General features: G+C 41.2%; 1 protein-coding gene across 4 annotated transcripts in view; it reads right to left on the reverse strand.

The window, feature by feature from the left end:
• The window catches only part of LOC105471398 (kelch domain containing 10), a 69,467-nt gene that overhangs the window by 42,789 nt on the left and 3,412 nt on the right, over window positions 1-23,266 (reverse strand). Inside the window, exon 1 of one of the 4 annotated variants that reach the window (XM_024789575.2) lies at window positions 2,587-2,728. The exons of the other annotated variants lie outside the window; for them this stretch is intronic. Within the exon in view, the coding sequence (XP_024645343.1) occupies window positions 2,587-2,593 (7 nt within the window). The 5' untranslated portion in view covers window positions 2,594-2,728. Of the gene's footprint in view, window positions 1-2,586; window positions 2,729-23,266 lie in introns of those variants that run through there. 4 annotated transcript variants of the gene reach the window in all.

The raw sequence follows: 23,266 nt of genomic DNA on the forward strand, positions 1-23,266 counted from the left end.
GAAGAAGTGAAACCATTTTAAACATTTACAGCCTAAGTGATTGGAGCGTAGCACAGAAGTTACATAGCAGGTTAACCCCTCCCAGCCATTTACCTCTTTGAGTCAAGCACTATAGAACAGAGGTGTTTGTTCCCAGATGGGAACAGTGGCAAAAACAACAAAGGTGTCACTCTCTAGCTAGAACAATGAGTGTGAACACTGGGATCAGAGAGAGAAGGTAGAACCCTGTGGGGATATTTTTTTTTTAATTATTTAAATGCATTTTATTTTACTCTTGTATCCCTTTAGCCTTTTAGCTCAATTTGTATCAATTGATAAATTTATATAATATAGTATATTGTATGATATGGTTTGGCTGTCTCTTCACCTAAATCTCACCTTGAATTATAATAATCCCTACATGTCAAGGGCAGAGCCAGGTGGAAATAATTGAATAATGGGGGCAGTTTCCCCCATACTGTTCTCAAGAGAATAAATCTCTTGAGATCTGATGGCTTTATAAATGGGAGTCCTCCTGTACAAGCTTTCTTGCCTGCCACCATGTAAGACTGGCTTTGCTCCTCATTTGCCTTTGGCCATGATTGTGAGGTCTCTCTAGTCACGTAGAACTGTGAGTCAATTAAACCTCTTTTCTTTATAAATTACCCAGTCTTGGGTATGTGGGGATATTAACACCCAGGCAGAAGAGGGGACAGTCACACTGAAGAAGCCTGGCAACTACTACACTTCATCTCATTGCTTATTCCATCCCTATCCACAATCCATGGAGACCTGCTGCAATAAACAGACGTAACACTCACAGCAAGGCTAACTAGGACTCACAGATAAAGATGAATGAGCATAAAACTAAGACCCAAGCATGAAGAAGTATTATAGAAAAGTATATTAAAAAGTTAAGACACAAAAGAGAATCGAACAATATTAAAATTTCAACTACCTTTTTGTTTATTTTGCCAAAATGAACAAGCTAATCCTATACTTCAGAGGGAAAAAAGCAAGAAACCCAGAATACCAAAACAATCTTAAAAAAGAAGTGAAACGGCCGGGCGCGGTGGCTCAAGCCTGTAATCCCAGCACTTTGGGAGGCCGAGACGGGCGGATCACGAGGTCAGGAGATCGAGACCATCCTGGCTAACACGGTGAAACCCCGTCTCTGCTAAAAAATACAAAAAACTAGCCGGGCGCGGTGGCGGGCGCCTGTAGTCCCAACTACTCGGGAGGCTGAGGCAGGAGAATGGCGTGAACCCGGGAGGCGGAGCTTGCAGTGAGCTGAGATCCGGCCACTGCACTCCAGCCTGGGCGGCAGAGCCAGACTCTGTCTCAAAAAAAAAAAAAAAAAAAAGAAGTGAAAGAAGACTCATACTTCCTAATTTCAAAACTTTCTGCAAAGATACAGTATTCAAAAACTGTGGTACTGGCATATGGATGTACATACAGATTAAATGAGTGGAATTGAGAGTCCAAAAGTAAACCCTAACATCCATAGTCAATGGATTTTTTTGACAAGGGTGACAAGGCTATTCAGTGGGGAATAAATAGTCTTTTCAACTACTTGTCCTGGGACACTTGGATATAGTTTTACATTTAGAATTCTATGCCTACTCCAACTCCTGCTCAAGAAGGAGAGTGAAATAAAGACTTTTTTTATATGCAAGGATCCAAAAAGTTTGCTTCCTTCAGACTTCTGATGAAAGAATTACTCAAAGATATATATCTGGATTGTTTTTTAAAAAAATTAATGGAAGAATAACAAACAAGGCGTAAGAAAAGAGTAAGCAGAGAAACCAGCAAAACCTTTAAGTCTAAATATGCACTGACTGGGGAAAAAACATTACTAACATTCAAAACTATAATCTCAGATGCTATCAACAGGAATATTTATAAGGGTAGGAAGAGAGGCTGAGAGAAGGAAAACCAGAAGAACATTAAAGTAACTGTCTTATTCAGATGAAGGATATAGAAAATGATTAATATAGATATTGATGGAAAAATATAAATTGAAGTACTGTATAAAAGATTTAAGAATACTAGATGGCTTCACTGGTGAATTCCTCCAAATATTTAAGGGCCAATTGCCAAGTCAAACTGATATAAGTAACCAAAGGTCTCATTCTAGAGAACCTGAAGACACATGTAAGAAGTCAGTCAGCTCTGATTTTCTTAAAATGAGAGATACTAGTTAACAGTAGTTGCCAAAGTGTTTTATCAAGACTGGTCATGGTGGCAAGGATGCAGAGGACCTGGATGAGTTATACTTTGCTGGGAGGAATGTAACAGGATACACACATACTCTGAGAGACGGTATGGCAGTTTCCTACAAAGCTAAACATATGTTTACCATACGACTCAACAATTACATTCTTGGCTATTTACCACAGAGAAATGAAAACTTACGTCCACACAAAAACCTGTACACAAACGTTCCTAACAGCTTTATTCACAATAGCCAAAACATGGAAACAATCCCAATGTCCTTCAGCGAAATGAATGGTTAAACCTGTGGTACAACCATGAACTACTGATTCATGCAACCAATAGGGAAAAAAAAAAGTGTCAAAAGGTTACATACTGTATGATTTTACTCACATAACATTCTTGAAATGCCAAAATTTTAGAGAACAGATTAGTGGTCACCAGGGGTTTGCCAGGGAAGGTGGCTGTGGCTGTATCAGGGTACCACCAGGGAGCCTTGTGATGGAACTGTTCTGTATCTTGACTGTGGTGGCCACACGAATCTAACATGAAATAAAATTGTACAGCATATGATACACACACACACACACACACACAAGTACATGTAAAACTGATGAAATCTCAGTAACGTCACTGGATGGTATCAAAGTCAATTTCCTAGTTGTGTTATTGTACAATAGTAACAGGATGCTATCATTCCAAGAAATTGCCTGGGGAAGGGTATATGGATCTCTCAGTATTATTTATTTTCCCTTTTTTTTTTTTTTTAAGACAGTGTCTTACTCTGTCACCCAGGCTGGAGTGCAGTGGCATGATCTTGGCTCAATGCAACCTCCACCTCCTGGGCTCAAACAATCCTCCTACCTCAGCCTCCCAAGTAGCTGGGACTACAGGTGTGTGCCACCACACCTGGCTAATTTTTGTGTTTTTTTGTAGAGATAGGGTCTCACCATGTTGCCCAGGCTGGTCTCAAACTCCTGGGCTCAAATGATCCGCCTGCTTCGGTCTCCCAAGTGCTGGGATCACAGGCATGAGCCACAGAACTCAGCGAATATTATTTCTTAAAACTGCAAATGAATCTACAGTTCTCAAAGTAAAAGGTATAAAAATTAAATAAAAACTGAAATGAAGAAAAAAAAGATGGTGCCAATATGGAATAGATTACATTCAAAAATGATATATCTAAAACAATTATGAATATTTAACAATTAGAACTATTGAATCAGAGAAAATGATCCAAGAATTCTGACTTAGGTGGCTACAACATGTGGTACAGTCCTACTCCTATATATAATTCAGAATCTGTAGGAATTTCAAAAGAGAAGCAAATTAATACTGTATTTGGAATCGCTGCACAGTTGTACAGATTGCTTACTGCACAAGAGCTCCAGGTAAAGTGTCTAAGGGACGCTAAATCCAGCCTTCACTCTATTCTCCAATGTACCCATGGGACTATGTCTACCTGGAAGAGGAATCTTTTTAAAATTTCACAATGACACACTTTGAGCTAACAGTGACTTACTTGTTAAGTAAACAACTTTCTTTTAAATTTAGGATAACCAACATTTATTATCTACTCTATGCCAAACACCTTTATATACTGAGTATCTACTCTATGCTTAGCACTTATAAATACTCTTTTTTTTTTGGCGGGGCATGGGAGAAGTAGACACAGGGTCTAGCCATGTTGCCCAAGCTGGTCTTGAACTCCTGGACTCAAGAAATCCTCCTGCTTCTGTCTCCCAACAGGGAGACAACAGGCACGTGCCATCACACTCGGCTAATTTTTGTTTCTTTTGTAGAGATGTGGCCAGGGTTTCACCACGTTACCTAGGCTAGTCTCAAACTCCTGAGATTACAGACATGAGCCACCATGCCCAGCAGTCTTTTTCAATTTTAACATTTTACGATTCTAAGAAGTTTCAGACAAGGGGAAAAATTTTAAAGATAAAAGTTCATTTTAAAATCTTTTTTTTTTTTTTTTTTTTTACTGTACATGGGTTTTTTTTCTGTAAGATTTACCAAAAATCCTGCCTGCATTTGTACTTTACATGTATCAATGTGAATGTGCCTATCTTGAAATATTAACTATAGCCAGAGATTGTTTTTCTTAATTGAGTATTACCCTCCTTCCTTTTTATCTCCAGCAAAACTTCACCACTTAGAAAAATAAACTGAGGCCAGGGGCGGTGGCTCGGGCCTGTAATCCCAGCATTTTGGGAGGCCGAGGCAGGCGGATCACTTGAGGTCAGGAGTTCAAGACCAGCCTGGCCAACATGGTGATACCCTGTCTCTACTAAAATAGCTGGGTGTGGAGGCAGGTCCCTATAATCCCAGCTACTCGGGAGGCTGAGGCAGGAGAATCACTTGAACCTGGGAGGCAGAGGTTTCAGTGAGCTGAGATTGTGCCACTGCACTCTAGTCTGGGTCACAGAGTAAGACTCTTGTCTCAAAAAAACAAAAACAAAAAACAAAAAACAAACAAAAAAAAACAAACTAGAGAAGTAACTAATTTTGAAAGTGAAGACACGGCTGGAGCTGGTGGCTCAGGCCTGTAATCCCCAGCACTTTGGGAAGCTGAGGGAGGTGGGTCACTTGAGGTCAGGAGTTCGAGACCAGCCTGGCCAACATGGTAAAACCCCCATCTCTACTAAAAATACAAAAATTAGCCATGCGTGGTCATGCACGCCTGTAATCCCAGCTACTCAGGAGGCTGAGGCAGGAGAATTGCTTGAACCCAGGAGGCAGAGGTTGCAGTGAGCCAAGATTGCACCACTGCACCCCAGCCTGGGGACAGAGCCAGACTAAGTCTCAAAAAAAAAAAAAAAAAAAAAAGTGAAGACATAACTTTTCTTTATGAACTCACTTTCCATTCTCTCAGGTCATTTTCTGTTGACAAATGCAATGCCTTCCAAGAAAATACCTAGATCTGACTGAAGGATATAAAAGCTTATATTGGACTAAATCCAGCAAAAAGCAAATAACAGTCACTAATTAGCAAATTTTTAATATCCAATATCTGATATTTTTAAAGGTGCTTTAAAAAGTATAATATGGCCAGGTGCAGTGGCTCACACCTGTAATCCCAGCACTTTGGGAGGCTGAGGTGGGTAGATCACTTGAGGTCAGCAGTTTGAGACCAGCCCGGCGAACATGGTGATACCCAGTCACTACTAAAAATACAAAAATTAGCCAGGCATGGTGTTAGGCACCTGTAATCCCAGCTACTCGGGAGGCTGAGGCAGGAGAATCACTTGAACCCGGGAGGTGGACGTTGCAGTGAGCCAAGACAGCGCCACTGCACTCCAACCTGGGCGACAAGAGCAAGACTCCATCTCAAAAAAACAACAAAAAAAAGAAATTACATATTTCTGTTTTAGGTTTGTGTGTATGTGTGTGTTTTAAGGAATTTGTTTTATGTGACACTAAAATATCTGTGGTTAGCATTTGATCGATTACACATCTGACTGAAATTAATTGAGTTGACAGTTTGTTGATGAAACCATACGGCAGGAGCTACTATAGGTAAAAAGGGAAATAACTCAAAGAAAAAACACCATTCAACTCCGAAGATCACTTACCTCATTTTTTTGCGAGTCATAATACTTCTAATTTCACTTCACTAGTCTTATTATGTCTTATGACGCTTTAATGCTCACATCCTAGATAAAGCTTGGAACAAATGCAGGGACATATAGCAAATATAAAAGGGAAGAGCATGAGATTGGGCTGGATTCTAAATGCAGCAGGAAGCTACTGAAGGATTCTGATCTGGGAAGCAACATAACCATAGCTGTGCATTAGGAAGATTAATCTTGTTTCAATATAGAGAATGGGTTAGGAAAGTAAGACTAGGAATAGCAAAAAAAAAAACCATTTTTAGTGTAGTCCAGTTCACGGCAGTGAGGGCCTGAATTACAGTACTAGTAACAAAAATAACTGGGAAGGACAGGAAGCAGAGGGGAGTGCAGCATGGTGCATAGACTTTTGAACCACATTGCCTGGGTCTAAATCCTAGCTCCGTCCCTTGCTAGCCATATGTCCTTGGACAAGGTCTTGTCCTGGGTATCCCAGCTTCCTTAACTATAAAAAAGGGACAGCAATAGTATCTATTCCCTTACTGAGTTATGAGTAAATGTTTATATAAATCCCTGGCTAATATTATTATAGGGATAAAACATAAGGGTAAAAGACTAGCTGAATGGAAAAGTGGAGTAAAATAAGGGGATAAGTGTGAGTTTTTAAGTTCTATAACTTGAGGAAAACTTTTAAAACACAGACATTAAAAGGCAAGTTAGCAATATTTATCACTATGCATTGCAGTGATGTTCTTAAATAACAGAAACCAGAAACAAGCTAAATATCCATCAATTGGGTGGCTGGTAAATTACAGCACATTCACACAACACAACACTTTCAGCCATGAAGAAGCATGAGATAAGTCTAAATGCGCTAACACAGAACAATCCCCAAAATATATTTTTAAGTTAAAAAAAAAAAAGACAGATGCAGAAAGAATACTTTGTTGTTGCACTCTGCTTTAATATAAAGATAACATACACCTATATGCACATATATGCAAATTCTACTTCTAGAAAGACACACCAGAAACTCTAGGGAGATGATACTGCTAGGGAGACAGAATGCAAAACGAGGGATCTCAAGTGGAAGGGACACTTTCTCCTCTTGCAAACTGTTTGATTTTACCAAGTTTACATGTTTTCCCATTTAAAAAATTAATAAGACAAAAAAAAAAGACTTTTAGGAGGAAAGCTGGATGCATTCAATCATAGGAAATCATACTTACATATTTTAAGTAAGCGTAACCTTTATGTGTTCTACAAGCTTGCCCAATACTGATACTGGTAAAAGTCTAATGATACGGAGTGTTCAAAACCACTTAAAAATTGGGCAGAAGACTATAGAACTCATGAAAGTGAGAAGGAAAGGAGAAGCAAAGAAGGTCAATGAAGTAGGAGGAAGACAAGGACTGCTTACTTTAAAAAGTAAGGGAATGACCTTAAAAATAATTTGGGGAAAATAAAGCCTTAAAAAATATGCAGGCTAATAAAAATTAGGCTGCACCTGAAAATTCTAAGTAATTATGTCAATTTGTCATTTGAAATTCTTAATATATTTTCCAATGTTATAAATAGTTAATAGGTCAGTCCCTATTCAGCCCACAAAGGCCTGCTATACCCTATTAGATTACTTATAATAATACAGATTCCACCATTTTATTTTGTTTTGTTGTTGCTGTTAAATTTTTTGGTTTTTTTGAGAAAGAGTCTCACTCTCACCCAGGCTGGAGTAGAGGGGTGCAAGGTCAGCTCACTGCAACCTCCACCTCCTGGGTTCAAGCGATTCTGATGTCTCAGCCTCCCAAGTAGCTGGGACTACAGGCACCAGCCACCACGCCTGGCTAATTTTGTGTATTTTTAGTAGACATGGGGTTTTGCCATGTTGACCAGACTGGTCTCGAACTCCTGACCTCAGGTGATCCACTCACCGTGGCCTCCCAAAGTACCGGCATTACAGGCATGAGCCACTGCACCCGGCTGGGTCTACCATTTTAAAATCTTATCCTACTCAAGCTCTCAGGTACATTTGACAAGGTAGCCTCTCCCTCCTTCTTGAAACATGTTTTTCTCTTGACTCTTGTGAAACCAAGCAGTCCTGGTCTTCCTCCTCCCTCACTAACCTTCTTTGCTTGCTTCTCCTTTCCTTCCCACTTTCAAGAGTTATACAGTCTTTTGACCAATTTGTAAAAATATTCTTTGTTTTTTTTTTCTGAGATGGAGTCTTGCTCTGTCCCCCAAGCTAGAGTGCAGTGGCGTGATCTCGGCTCACTGCAACCTCTGCCTCCTGGGTTCAAGCAATTCTCCTGCCTCAGCCTCCCCAGTAGCTGGAATTATAGGCACCCACCACCACATCTGGCTAATTTTTGTATTTTTAGTAGAGACGGGGTTTCACCATATTGGCCAGGCTGGTCTCAAACTCCCAACCTCAGGTGATCCACCCGTCTTGGCCTCCCAAAGTGCTGGGTATGAGCCACCGCTAAAAATATTCTTTGGTGAACTCATCCAGTCCAAAGGCTTGTTAATAATTTCAAAAAACATTGTGAGCCTCACCATCTCCCTTAAGTTTGATTTTTTTAATGTAAAGATTATTTACTGTATATCCTTACTTGGAGGTCAAATAGGCATCTCAGGCTTAACACTGCCAAAACAAAACTCTTGATTTGCCCCCTGCAATCCTGCTGCTTCAGATCTGCTCCATCACATTTGATGAGATCGTCATCTATCCAATTGCTCCAGACAAAAACTTAGGAGTCTTTTTTTTTCTTTTCCCAACTCACTGCAACCTCCGCCTCCTGGGTTCAAGCAATTCTTGTGCCTCAGCCTCCCAAGTAGCTGGGACTAAAGGCACACGCCACCACGCCCAGCTAATTTTTGTATTTTTAGTAGAGACGAGGTTTTGCCATGTTGGCCAGGCTGGCCTCAAACTCCTGACCTCAAGTGATCCGCCTGCCTTGGCCTCCCAAAGTGCTGGGATTACAGGAGTGAACCACCGCATCTAGCCTTGTTAGCAATCATCTTGATTCTTCTCTCTCCTTCACACCTCACAGCAAATCCTATTAATGCTACTTTTGAAATACATCTCATATTCAACCACTTCCAACCACCAATATACCACCATACCCCAGTCTAAGCCACCACAATCTTTTTAGCGAAGTACTTCTATAGTCTTCTAAATGACCTCCATGTGTCCTTATTACCACGCCCCACTAGCCATTCTCCAACCAGCAGCGAGAGGGAGCTTTAGAAAATAATAAATCATATCACATCACTCCTCTGCTTAAAATTACCCAATAGTTACCCTTCAATTTTATAATAAAGATCATAAATTCGGTTTTAGGCTTGCTAAGCTTGAGAAATGTGAAGCATATAATTGTAGATAGGGAGAAAACAAGGAAATGGCCCTCAAAAGAGATCTGGGCTGAAATTACAAACTGGCATAACTTATTGGCATACGCATAGATACTGAAAATCACAGATTTGGAAGAGAACACTTCAAGTAAGTTGAAAAGAGAAGGGTGGGAACACAGAACCAAGAATTGAGAACTCTCTTTTTTTTTTTTTTTTTTTTTTTTTTTTTTTGAGACGGAGTCTCGCTGTGTCACCCAGGCTGGAGTGCAGTGGCGCGATCTCGGCTCACTGCAAGCTCCGCCTCCCGGGTTTACGCCATTCTCCTGCCTCAGCCTCCGAGTCGCTGGGACTACAGGCGCCCGCCACCACGCCCGGCTAGTTTTTTTTTTGTATTTTTAGTAGAGACGGGGTTTCACCATGTTAGCCAGGATGGTCTCGATCTCCTGACTTCGTGATCCACCCGCCTCGGCCTCCCAAAGTACTGGGATTACAGGCTTGAGCCACCGCGCCCGGCCGAGAACTCTCATACGTAATGTCCTGGTGGAAGGGAAAGAGTTGACAAAGACGACTTAAGGATGAGGCCAGACACATAAATGGAAAACGAGACCTGACGCCCAGGAAGCCAAAAGGGAAAAGGATGTTTAAAAATGAAGGGAGATCAAGGCAGATGGATATTTTAAAATGTTCCTTTGACTTGACACACATAAGTCATTTGTGGGTTTGTTTTTTTGTTTTTGAGATGGAGTCTCACTGTCACCCAGGTTGGAGTGCAGTGACGCAATCTCAGCTCACTACAACCTCCGCCTCCTGGGTTCAAGTGATTCTCCTGCCTCAGCCTCCCAAAGTGCTGGGATTAAAAGAGAGAATAGGAAAAAATGCTATGTAGATTAAAGTATACATGGGTGGGTCTAAAAAGATGACTAGGAGAATGGCACTTTAGAAAGAAAAAATGGTATGTACAAAATCAAGAAACAGTGTAGCACAGGAAATTCCAAGTTTTTAAAAAATCTCTCCTCTCAACCTACCTTGTTCCAAGAATTTAACGCAACTAACTGAAAATAGTTCTGCACAGCTGAAATATAAAATGAAAGACATAAATGGAGAGGGTAAAGAGGTAGAAAGGGACAAATAGAGTGATGGTAAGGAGGAAGAATCAACAACACAATTCCTTATCAAATTGTGACCAATTCGATAAGGAATGAGTAAAAGGAAGGAATCTCATGTGATTCCCACATTTCTGGCTTGACTCACTAAATTGATGATATAGCCATTAAATCAGTCAGGATAAGAAGCACAGGATGAAGTAACAGGTTTGGCAGGAAAAATGATGAAATTGTTTTTTGAAAATGTTGTATTTGAGGTACTCATCAGTCAGTTGGTAGAAACATCTAGAAGCTGTTGGCAAACAGGCCAGAAAGAGAGATGTGGGTTAGACATAGATGTAAGTTTAATCAGGACATTAATGATATCTTACTAAGAGTAAGAAGGGGAAACAAACAGATATACTCTTGAATACCAATATTAAGGGGCAGATAAAGGAAAACTAACAGGAAGTTCAAGAGATAAAAGAATAACTAAGAGCTCTTTAGGAATAGAAACTTTATTTAATTATGTATTCCCAGGGTCTAGCATAGGAGACAGTTAAAACCAAATTCTAGAGAAGCTGGGTAGGATGAAAACTAAGAGCTATCTACTGGAGTTAGCAATTAGGACATTATTACCTTAGTAAGAGCACTTGAGTAGAACGATGGAGGCAGAAGTGAGACTGCAAAAGACTGAAGAGAAGAAAAAAAGAAATTAAAATAAACAACAGAGTCTATTCTTTCTGAAAGCCTGGTTGTGACAGAGAGAAGTAAAACAGGCCACTAGCTAGGAAAAAACCTAAAATGTTACTCATATGGTAAACTGAGGAGAGATTCCACCTAATAAAATAACAGAAAACATAAACAAGCCTTGTGAGTAAAACATTTAAATATAGAACAGTTTTAAGAGAATCCCAAATTCCTACAGGTGATAAGTTATCACGCAGTATTAAATGAAACACTTGATAAAGAACTAAAAGGAAAGTAAAATATCAAAATGTTGATATAGCTGTCTTTAAGTGGAATCACGACGGATGATTTTCTCCTTGTCTCAATTTTTCTACATTTTCCAATTTGGGGGTTTTTTTTGAGGCAGGGTCTCACTCTGTTGCCCAGGCTAGAGTGTAGTGGCATGATTGCAGCTCACTACAGCCTCAACCTTCTGGGCTCAGACAATCCTCCTGCCTCAGTGTCCCAAGTAACTGGGATTAGCTGGGATTACAAGCACGTGCCCCAACAGCTGGCTAATTTTGTTTATTTTTTGTAAAGACAAGGTCTAACTATGTTACCCATGCTGGTCTCAAACTCCTGAACTTAAGCCATTTGCCCGCCTTGGCCTTCCAAAGTGCTGGGATTATAGGTGTGAGCCACCACACCCAGCCCATTATCCAAATTTTAATTAATGAGTTTGTATTCCTTTCATATAGTGGTTGTGGTAGGGGGTGGGAGACAACAGATTTTACAAAAACTAATGTCTCTTTTCTTTTAAAGAGATTCTAGCTCTAGAAAGGTAGACAATAGAGAGAAATATAAACAGAGAACAGAAAAGAAATGGAAGGGAAAAATAAAACCAACACAGAAATGAAATCTTCATTGGAAGTAGCACAAAGGAGTACACACACTGCTGAAAACGTATTAAGGGACATATTAATAGATGACAGAATTGAGAAAGGCAGGCAAAACATAAATGACCTGTGAGAACCACAAAACACTGTTGACATAAACTCAAGATCTAAATAAATGGAAATACATCTCATGTTCACAGACTAGAAGACTTAACATCATCAAAATGCCAGGTGCGGTGGCTCACGCCTGTAATCCCAGCACTTTGGGAGGCCAAGGCAGGTGGATTGCCTGAGCTCAAGAGTTCGAGACCAGCCTGGGCAACATGGTAAAACCCTGTCTCTACTAAAATACAAAAAATTAGCGGGGCGTGGCAGTGTGCGCCTGTAATCCCAGCTACTGGGGAGGCTGAGACAGAAGAATCACTTGAACCCAGGAGGCGGAGGTTGCAGTGAGCCAAGATCGTGCCACTGCACTCCAGCCTGGGTGACAGAGTGAGATTCCATCTCAAAAAACATAAATAAATAAACAATATCAAAATGACAACACTGCCCAAATTGATTTACAGACTTAATGCAATCCCTATCAGAACCCCAGCTGATAAAATGACAATCCCTTGTACAAAGTGAATCCCTTGTACAAAATGACTCTCAAATTTATATGGCATTGCAAGGGACCCAGAATAGCCAAAATAACCCTAAAAGGGAGGAATAAATTAGGGGGACTCAAACTGTCCTGTCAAAACTTATATGGTGGCTCACACGTGTAATCCCAGCATTTTGGGAGACCAAGGCGGGCCAATCACCTGAGGTCAGGAGTTTGAGACCAGCCTCACCAACATGGAGAAACCCCATCTCTACTAAAAATACAAAATTAGCTGGGCGTGGTGGTGCATGCCTGTAATCCCAGCTACCTGGGAGGCTGAGGCAGGAGAACTGCTTGAACCCAGGAGGTGGAGGTTGCAGTGAGCCAAGATTGCGCTGCTGCACTGCAGCATGGGCAACAAGAGCGAAACTCCAACTCAAAAAAAAAAAAAAAACCCAAAAATCTTACTGCAAAACAACAATAATTGAAGCAGTATGGTGTTGGTACATGAACAGACATATAGATCAATGGAATGGAACTCAGGGTCCAGAAATAAACCCATACATTTATGGTCAACTGATTTTCGACAAGAGTGCCAAAACCCGTTCAGTGGGGGAAGAATAGTCTTTCAACAGATAGTGCTGGGACAATTGGATAGGCAGTTGAGATAATCCTTATCTCATACTGAATACAAAAGTTAACTCAAAATGGATCAAAGACATAAATATAAGAGCAAAACTATGAAGCTCTTAGAGAAAAACAGGAACAAGTCTTCATGATCTTGGATTTGGCAAAAGATTCTAAGATATGACACTGAAACGGAACCAACAAAATAAATTAGACTTCATCAAGATTGAAAACTTTTGTGCTTTAAAGAGCACAATCAAGAAAATGAAACGACAATCACAGAATGGGAGAAAATATATGCAAATCACACACAGGACAATGGATTTGTATCTAGAATATATAAAGACCTCCTATAACAACAATAAAAAGACAACCCAATTATAAATGGGGCAAAGGATCTGAATAAATATTTCTCCAAAGAGGAAATGGCCAACACATACAAATAACCAACAATCACATGAAACGATGCTCAATATCATTATTCATCAGGGAAATACAAACCAAAAACCACAATGAGATGCCACCTTACACTCACTAGGACTGTTAGAATAAAAAAGAATAAAAATCTCATAGGCCAGGTGCAGTGGCTCACGCCCGTAATCCCAGCACTTTGGGAGGCTGAGGTGGGCAGATCACCTGAGGTCAGGAGTTCAAGAGCAGCCTGACCAACATGGTGAAACCCCATCTCTACTAAAAATACAAAAATTAGCCAGGTGTAGTGGTAGACACCTGCAATCCCAGCTACATGGGAGGCTGAGCCAGGAGAATCGCTTGAACCTGGGAGACGGAGGTTGCAGTGAGCCAAGATCACACTGCACTCCAGCCTGGGCAACAGAACAAGACTCCATCTCAAAAAAAAAAAAAAAAAAAAAAAAAAATTAGCCGGGTGTGATGGTGCACACCTGTAATACCAGCTACTCAGGAGGCTGAGGCAGGAAAATCGCTTAAACCCGGGAGGTGGAGGTTGCAGTGAGCCAAGATCCCACCATTGCTCTCCAGCCTGGGTGACAGAGCGAGACTCTATCTCAAAAAGAAAAAAAAAAGAGAACAAAAATTTCATATACAGCAAATGTTGGCAAGGATGTGGAGAAATCAGAACCCTCATACAGTGCAGGTGGGAAAGTAAAATTCCAGCCACTTTGGAAAACAGTCTGGCAGTTCTTCAACTGATTGAACGTAGAACACAGAATTACCATATGACTCAACAATTCTACTTGTACATACAGACTTAAGAGAAACAAAAATATATGTCCATAGAAATGTATATGTCAACATTTACAGCAGCATTATTCATAATAGCCAAAAAGGAAAAACAACCTAAATATCCATCAACAGATGAATGGATAAACAAAATGGGTCTACCCATACAATGGAATATTATTCCATCATAAAATGCAATGATGTACTGATACCTTCTACAACATGCATGAACCCTGAAAACATTACGCAAAGTAAAAGACGCCAGACACAAAAGGCCACATACTATTACTATATGATTCCGTTCATATGAGAAAGTTTGTAACAGGGAAATCTACAGAGACAAAAAATAGATGAATAATTGCTTAGGGCTAGGGTGAGGGAATGGGGGAGGGGAACAGGAGGATAAGGGGATGAAGAATAAAGGATAAAGAGCTTACTCTTGAGGTGATGAATTGTTCTAGAATTGACTGCAATGATGGCTGTGCATATCTGTGAATATACTAGAAACCATTGACTTTCACACTTCAAATGTATGAATTGTATGACATGTGAATTATATCTCCATAAAGCTGTTAAAATACATAGAAATGGAATGTTTTTTAAAAAACTTAAGGGCCAGGCATGGTAGCGCACATCTCTAATCCCAGTATTTTGGGAGGCCGAGGTAGAAGGATGGCTTGAGGCCAGGAGTTCAAGACCAGCCTGGGTAACACAGCAAGACCCCCATCTCTACAAAAAATTTAAAAATTAGCTGGGCATGGTGGGCACATACCTGTCATCCCAGCTACTTGGGAGGCTGAGGTGGGAGGATCGCTTCAGCCTGGGAGGTTGAGGCTGCAGTGAGTCATGATTGTACCACTGCACTCAAGCCTGAGTGAGAGAATGAGATCCTGTCTCTAAACAAAACAAAACAACACTTGAAAAGGATAAACTACTCTATGTTTAAAAAAATTCAAAATGGAATGTCAAAATATTCAGAAAATAATTACAAAGAGAAGCTTACAATCAACAGTACACAAATAAAGCAGGGCTCAGAAGAAATCGCATTTAAACATATGGGAAGAATGAAAGAAATATTAAGCATCCAACATAAGAAGATAGAAATACAAACCACAAAATACAGTGTGGAAAGCTAAAGGGAGGATTTAAAACTAAAAGAAAAAAAATTAATAAAAAAAAGAAAATAGTGGAACTAAGTTTTAAAAATCCAAGAGCAGGTTATGAACAAGGGCAAAGCCTCACATAATACAAAATAAGAAATTATAATGAGTAGTCGCAAACCCAGGAAATAACTGTTTAATCATAAAAGAATACCTTGGTCAATTCACACAAATAATTTTGAAAATCTAGATGAACTGGGTGATTTTCTAGGTTAACATAAATTATCAAAGCTACCCCCAAAAGATATAAATTGTAAGAAGCCAACTATCAGAGAAGAATGATATAATTGGTCTGCACATGGTAGCTCACACCTATAATCCCAGCACTTTGGGAGGCCGAGGCAGGAGGATTGCTTGAGAATTTGGGAGGCCGAGGCAGGAGGATTGCTTGAGCTCGGGAATTCAAGACCAGCTGGGGCAACGAGACCCCACTGCTACAAAAAAAAAATTTTTTTTAATTAGCCAGGTGTGGTGGTGTACACCTGTAGTCCCAGCTACTCAGATGGCTGAGGAAGGAGGATCCCTTGAGCTCAGGAGTTTGAGGCTGCAGTGACCCATGATGGTGCCACTACATTCCAGCCTAGGCAACAGTGTGAGACCCTGTCTCAAAAAAACTAAGAAGTATGATATAATTGGACAATATAATTGTCTAAGAGCTACTTCTACCCCCTAAAAAAGAGGAGGTCCAAATGACTTCATGGGGAATTCAACAAAACCTTTAACTTCAATGCCATTTAACCATAGAGGGGAAAAAATGCATAGAAAAAGAAAGGAAGGGCTAGGCACAGTGGCTCACACCTGTAATCCCAGTACTTTGGGAGGCTGAGGTGAGAGGATGACTCCAGGCCAGCAGTTTGCAACCAGCCTAGGCAACATAGCAAGGCCTTATCTCTACAAAAAAAATTTAAAAATAAGCTGGGTGTGCTGGTGCACACCTGTAGTCCTAGCTACTTGGGAGCCTAAAGCAAGAGGTTGGCTTGTGCCCAGGAGTTCAAGGCTGCAGTGAGCTATGATTGCACCACTGCACTCCAGCCTGGGCGACAGAAGAAAGGAGGGAGGGTGGAAGGGAGGGAGGGAGAAAGGGAGGAAGGGAGGGAAGGAGGAAGGGAGAAAGGGAGGTAGGGAGCAAGGGAGGAAGGAAGGGAGGGAGGCAGGAAAGGAGGGAGGATGGGTGGGAAGGGAGGGAGAGGGGAAAGGGGAGGGTAGGGGAGAGGGAGGGAGGGAAAGAAGAAGGAAGGAAGGAAGGAAGGAAGGAAGGAAGGAAGGAAGGAAGGAAGGCAGGCAGGCAGGCAGGCAGGCAGGCAGGCAGGCAGGCAGGCAGGCAGGCAAGCTTTGAAATAGTTTTATAAAAGTGGAAACAAAATAACACAATTAAAAAAACAGAAAGGAAAATGAAAACGCCTATGAGGAGTGATACAAAATTTCTAAGTAAAGTTTAGCAAACAGAACCCAGCAGTACGTTTAAAATACTAATACACCATGGCAAAGTAAGTTAATTCAGGAATACAAGAATGGTTCAGTAACAATAAATCCATTAGTACAATCTACCACAATAATAGATCAAAGGAGAAAAATTACATTATAATTCCCATAGATGCTGAAAAGGCATTAGCAACATTACTTCCATTTATTAAAAAAATACTTAGGCCTGGCATGGTGACTCACACCTGTAATCCCAGCACTTTGGGAGGCTGAGGTGGGCGAATCACTTGAGGACAGGAGTTCAAGGCCAGCCTGGCCAACATGGTGAAACCCTGTCTCTATTAAAAATACAAAAGTTAGCCAGACGTTGTGGCGGGTGCCTATAGTCCCAGCTACCCAGGAGGCTGAGCCAGGAGAATCACTTGAACCCAGGAGGCAAATGTTGCAGTGAGCTGAGATCAAGCCACTGCACTCCAGCCTGGGCAACAGAGTGAGACTCTGGCTCAAAAAAAAAAAAAAAGGCCGGGCGCGGTGGCTCAAGCCTGTAATCCCAGCACTTTGGGAGGCCGAGACGGGCGGATCACGAGGTCAGGAGATCGAGACCATCCTGGCTAACATGGTGAAACCCCGTCTCTACTAAAAAATTACAAAAAAAAAAAACTAGCCGGGCGAGGTGGCAGGCGCCTGTAGTCCCGGCTACTCGGGAGGCTGAGTCAGGAGAATGGCGGGAACCCGGGAGGCGGAGCTTGCAGTGAGCCGAGATCCGGCCACAGCACTCCAGCCTGGGTGACAGAGCAAGACTCCGTCTCAAAAAAAAAAAAAAAAAAAAAAAAAACAAACAAAAAAACACTTAAAAAAAAAATGGGCCAAGACAGACGGGTCACGAGGTCAGGAGATTGAGATCATCCTGGGCTAACACGGTGAAATCCCGTGTCTACTAAAAATACCAAAAAAAAAAAAAAAAAAAAAGTTAGCCAGGCGTAGTGGCGGGCACCTGTAGTCCCAGCTACTCGGGAGGCTGAGGCAGAAGAATGGCGTGAACCCGGGAGGCGGAGCTTGCAGTGAGCCAAGATCGCACCACCGCACTCCAGCCTGGGAGACTGAGCAAGACTTCGTCTCAAAAAAAAAAAAAAAAAAAAAAAGGTAACAGCTGAATACTTTAACATGATAAAATATGTACGCTTCAATCTAAAGCCAGATCTAATCTTAATAGGAAAGCATTAAAAATATCCAATTGAAGTAAGGAATAGGACAAAGCTCCACTACTATCTTATCGTTTAGTATTTTTGGAAAGTACTAGCCAAATCAATTGAACAAAAAAAAGAAATAGGTATAAAAAGTGAAAGCAGGGGCCAGGCACAGTGGCTCCTAGCACTTTGGGAGGCCGAGGAGGGCGGACCACGAGGTCAGGAGATCAAGACCATCCTGGCTAACACGGTCTCTACTAAAAACACAAAAAATTAGCTGCACGTGGCAGCACACGCCTGTAGTCTCAGCTACTCAGGAGGCTGAGGCAGGAGAATGACGTGAACCCAGGAGGCAGAGGTTGCAGTTAGCTGAGACCACAGTATTACACTCCAGCCTGGGCAGCAAAGCAAGACTCTGTCTCAACAACAACTAAAAAAAGTGAAAAGGAGGGCAGGGCGCGGAGGCTTATACCTGTAATCCCAGCACTGTGGGAGGCCAAGACAGAATGATCACTTGAGCCCAGGAGTTTGAGATCAGCCTGGGCAACACAGCAAGACTCCATCTCTGTTCTATTTTATTTTAATTTTATTTATTTATTTATTTTTGGAGATGGGAGTCTTGCTCTGTCACCCAGGCTGAAGTGCAGTAGCGCAATCTTCGCTCACTGCAACCTCCGCCTCCAGGGTTCGAGCGATTCTCCTGCCTCCGCCTCCTGAGCAGCTGGGACTACAGGCATGAACTACCAAGCCCAGCTAGTTTTTGTGTGTGTGTTTTCAGTAGAGACGGGGTTTCACCATATTGGCTAGGCTGATCTCAAACTCCTGACCTCAAGTGATCCGCCTGTCTCAGCCTCTCAAAGTACTGGGATTACAGGCATGAGCCAACACACTCAGCCTATTTTAAAAAAAGAAAAAAAAATGAAAAGGAGAAGATAAAATTATCATTATTCAGCAATTACATAATTATTTAGCTATACCTGTTACTCTATAGAAAAACAACTGGGAAACTATTATAGATAATATTAGAATTCTTAAGGTGGCTAGGTAAAAAATTAATACTCAAAATTTAATACATAATTCAAATAATAATAATAATTCAAACCACCACATAAAAGTTATAAAAGAAAGTAGAAACCCCAGCAGGGCGTGGTGGCTCACGCCTGTAATCCCAGCACTTTAGGAGGCTGAGGTGGCGGATCACAAGGTCAGGAGATCAAGACCATCCTGGCTAACGTGGTAAAACCCCATCTCTACTAAAAATACAAAAAATTAGCCAGGTGTGGTGGCAGGCGCCTGTAGTCCCAGCTACTCGGGAAACTGAGGGAGGAGAATGGCGTGAACCCAGGAGGTGGAGCTTGCAGTGAGCCGACATCACACCACCGCACTCCAGCCTGGGTGACAGAGCGAGACTCCGTCTCAAAAAAAAAAAAAAAAAGAAAGTAGAAACCCCATTTACAATAGCAACAAACAAGATAAACACCAAGGAATAAACAAAATAAGAAATGTGAGAGGTCTATATGAAAAAAACTTTTTAATGTTGATAGATGCAAAACAAGACTTGAACGACAATAAATACATGTACTGTTCTTTTTTTTTTTTTTTTTTTTTTTTTTTTTTGAGACAGAGTCTTGTTCTGTCACCCAGGCTGGAGTGCAGTGGCACAATCTTGGCTCACTGCAACCTCGGCCTCCCAGGTTCAAGCGATTCTCCTGCCTCAGCCTCCCCAGTAGCTGGGATTACAGGCACCTGCCACCAAGAACAGCTAAGTTTTATATTTTTAGCAGAGATGGGGTTTCTCCATGTTGCCAGACTGGTCTCGAACTCCAGGCCTCAAATGATCCACCTGCCTCAGCATCCCAAAGTGTTGGGATTAAAGGCGTGAGCCACCGTGCCTGGTCACATATACTGTTCTTGAACATAAAGAAATGAATATAGACCCTGTTCTTGAACCTCAAAACGATGTCAATTATCTCTAAATTAATCTATAAACATAATACAATACCAATAAAAATACCAACAGGACAGAGGAGCAGGACTTGGTTAGCTAATTCTAAGTCATATAGAAAAATAAACAAAGAAAACTTCCCAGGAAAACTCTGGGAAGTAGAATGAGGAAGATGATAACCAAGGAATGGGGTAATTAGGTATAAAAATGTAATCCGATCAATGAAACAGAATAAAAGTCCAGTAATAACCTCAAATTATATGTAGGAACTAAGTACACCTATAGACAACATTTCAATCAGTAGGGCAAAGTTGAACTAAATGAAGGAAACTGCCGTAACTGGGAAGCCATCCGGAAGAAAAGTAAAGTTGGATTCCTACCTCGACACTTTATTCAACTTACATTTTGTGTGGGTAAGTGTATTTAACTTAAAAATAAAATTACAAAAGTACCTGGAGAAAACACAAGAATATTTAATTCTAATTAGAAATAATAATAAAATAGGAAAGGCCTTTCTTATGACACAAAACCTAGACTCTGAAAAGACTGATAAATTTAACAACAAAACATTTAATTTCTGATGAAAAAATAGACCATAAACAAAGTCAAAAGGCAAATGAAAACGGTGAAAAATATCTGCAACATGTATCAAAGGCTAAGAACTGATTTCATTAAAATACAGAGTTTCTATAAACCAGGGGTCAGCAACCCGCAGACCATGGACCCCTGGTACCGGTCCATGGCATGTTAGGAACCTGGCCACACAGCAGGAGGTGAGTGGTGGACGAATAAGCATTCCTGCCAGAGCCCGGCCTCCTGTCAGGTAAGGCATTAGATTCTCATAGGAGTGCTACCTCTGCAGTGAACTGTGCATGCAAGGGATCTAGGCTGTGCGCTTCTTATGAGTCTCTAGTGCCTGATGACCTGAGGTGGAACAGTTTCATCCCAAAACCATTCCCCTCACTGCTCCACCCCGCCATCCCTGTCCATGGAAAAACTGTTTTCCACAAAACCGGTCCCTGGTGCCAAAAAGGTTGGGGACCCCCTTTATAAACAATATGAACCATCCCAATAGAAAAATGAACAAAAAATATAAACGGGTCTATAAATAAAGGAAACAAATAAATGGCTCTTATATCTACCTACTGAAAAGACGCTTAAGAAAAATATTCCTGGCCGGGCGCAGTGGCTCACGCCTGTAATCCCAGCACTTTGGGAGGCCGAGGCGGGCGGATCACAAGGTCAGGAGATCGAGACCACTGTGAAACCCCGTCTCTACTAAAAATACAAAAAATTAGCCGGGCGCGGTTGTGGGCGCCTGTAGTCCCAGCTACTCGGGAGGCTGAGGCAGGAGAATGGCGTGAACCCGGGAGGCGGAGCTTGCAGTGAGCCGAGATCACGCCACTGCACTCCAGCCTGGGCTGGGCGACAGAGCGAGACTCCGTCTCAAAAAAAAAAAAAAAAAAAAAAAAGAAAAATATTCCTATTAAACTGACAATTTAAAAAACGTTTGATAACCCACTCCGTTACCAAGAGAACAAGGAAGACAGCACTCGAACACCAACAGGAAAACACAAACTTGAAATCTGACAGTATCTATCAAAGTTTAAGCAGTAAACATATATCCTTTGACCCAGAAACAGTACTTCTACAAATGTATTCTAAAGAGAGACTCTCTCATGTGCAAAAATTATATATGTATAGGGATATTCGTTGTATCACTATTTGTATTAGCAAGACTGTAAACATCTTAAATACCCAACCAAACAAAGGAATACTACCATCTCCACAAAGTCCTTCCCGTCCCCTCATGCCTGGAAAAAATACACAAGAAATGTATCATTGGTTGCTTCTAGGGAAGGAAGTCAATTAGCTGGGGTCAAAGGAAGAAGAAAAACTTGTCTTTTACCATATACCTTTTTGTACCATTTGGATTTTATACACATTACTTACTTAAGATGCTTAAGTTAAGACTACAGTATTATTTTTACCCAGCTTTACCAACTGTCACATTTTTCCTTCTTTTTCTTTGTCAGTTTTCCAGTTCCCACGTTAGCAACGTTTAACTGTTTTCCCAGTTAATCACAGTATTTAATCAAACTCACACAGTTAAATCACGACAGCTAACTGAATTCCATTGTCCCATGATCCCCTTGCTCCTGAGCTCTCTCTGCATACTTATTCTACAAAAAGCACAATTCCCTGCTCGTTACTGGGTGTACAGAAATTATGAGTTAGTAAAAATCCAGGAGTAAAAAGCCATTAATTTCTTGGCCTATGAGGCAAACACATAATCACTACTGAACTTTAGAAAACAGCAGAAAGGCAAGTGCTCAAAAAAAAGGTTTCACAAACTATCGTTTGTGCTGTCGCAATGGATGCAGACTCTAATCCACTACTTTACATTAAAGAACCTGATTTTGGCCCGGCACGGTGGCTCACGCCTGTAATCCCAACACTTTGGGAGGCCAAGGTGGGTGGATCACAAGATCAGGAGTTCGAGACCAGCCTGGCCAACATGATGAAACCCTGTCTCTACTAAAAATACAAAAATTAGCACAGTGGCACACACCTGTAATCCCAACTACTCAGGAGGCTGAGGCAGGAGAATTGCTTGAACCCGGGAAGCAGAGGTTGCAGTGAGCCGACACTGTGCCACTGCACTCCAGCCTGGGTGACAGAGCAAGACTCCGTCTCAGAAAAAAAAAAAAGAGAGAGACTGATTTTAACCACCTATTCAGAGTCAATGTGGCTAGAGAGGATTGAACCACACTAATCAAACTCCCTAGACATTAATGTGTTATATATAATGCCAATGTATTAATTTAGAATTTTAAAAATATATGTATATATGTATGGTATATATGTACGTATATGTGTATATAAGTACACACACATACATCTCAAGAGTATCAAATCATGCATATCAAGGAATCACATACAAATGGTAAAGTATGCCCAAGGAGAGCCACATGATGCTATGAGTGTTATAGAGAGAAGAGACCAAGACAGAAAGGTCAGGGAAGGCTTCTGTGTAAAAAACATTTTGATCAAACTGAGATCTAATGGAAGAGAAGTTAAAATAAGAGAATGGAATGAGGAGTAAGAAGGTTCTTGGATGATGGAAAAGCTTGTGCAATGGATCTGGGGCAGGAGGAAGCACGATACATCTAAGCGGGCAGAAAAAGATCAACGACCAAGAGAACACAACACAGGATTAACTGTAGAGTTAGAGAGGAGTCAGACGACACAGTGCTTTTGAGGCCATGTTAAAGATTTTTGCCTTATCCTAAGAGCAATAAAAAGGTTGTGAGCAGGGATGAGAATGTATTTGGGCTTGCAAAAAGACTGGTGTGCTATATGAATTGGAGGG

The sequence above is a fragment of the Macaca nemestrina genome, chromosome 4 (assembly GCF_043159975.1).
Source record: "Macaca nemestrina isolate mMacNem1 chromosome 4, mMacNem.hap1, whole genome shotgun sequence".
In the NCBI taxonomy this organism is placed as follows: Eukaryota; Metazoa; Chordata; class Mammalia; order Primates; family Cercopithecidae; genus Macaca; species Macaca nemestrina.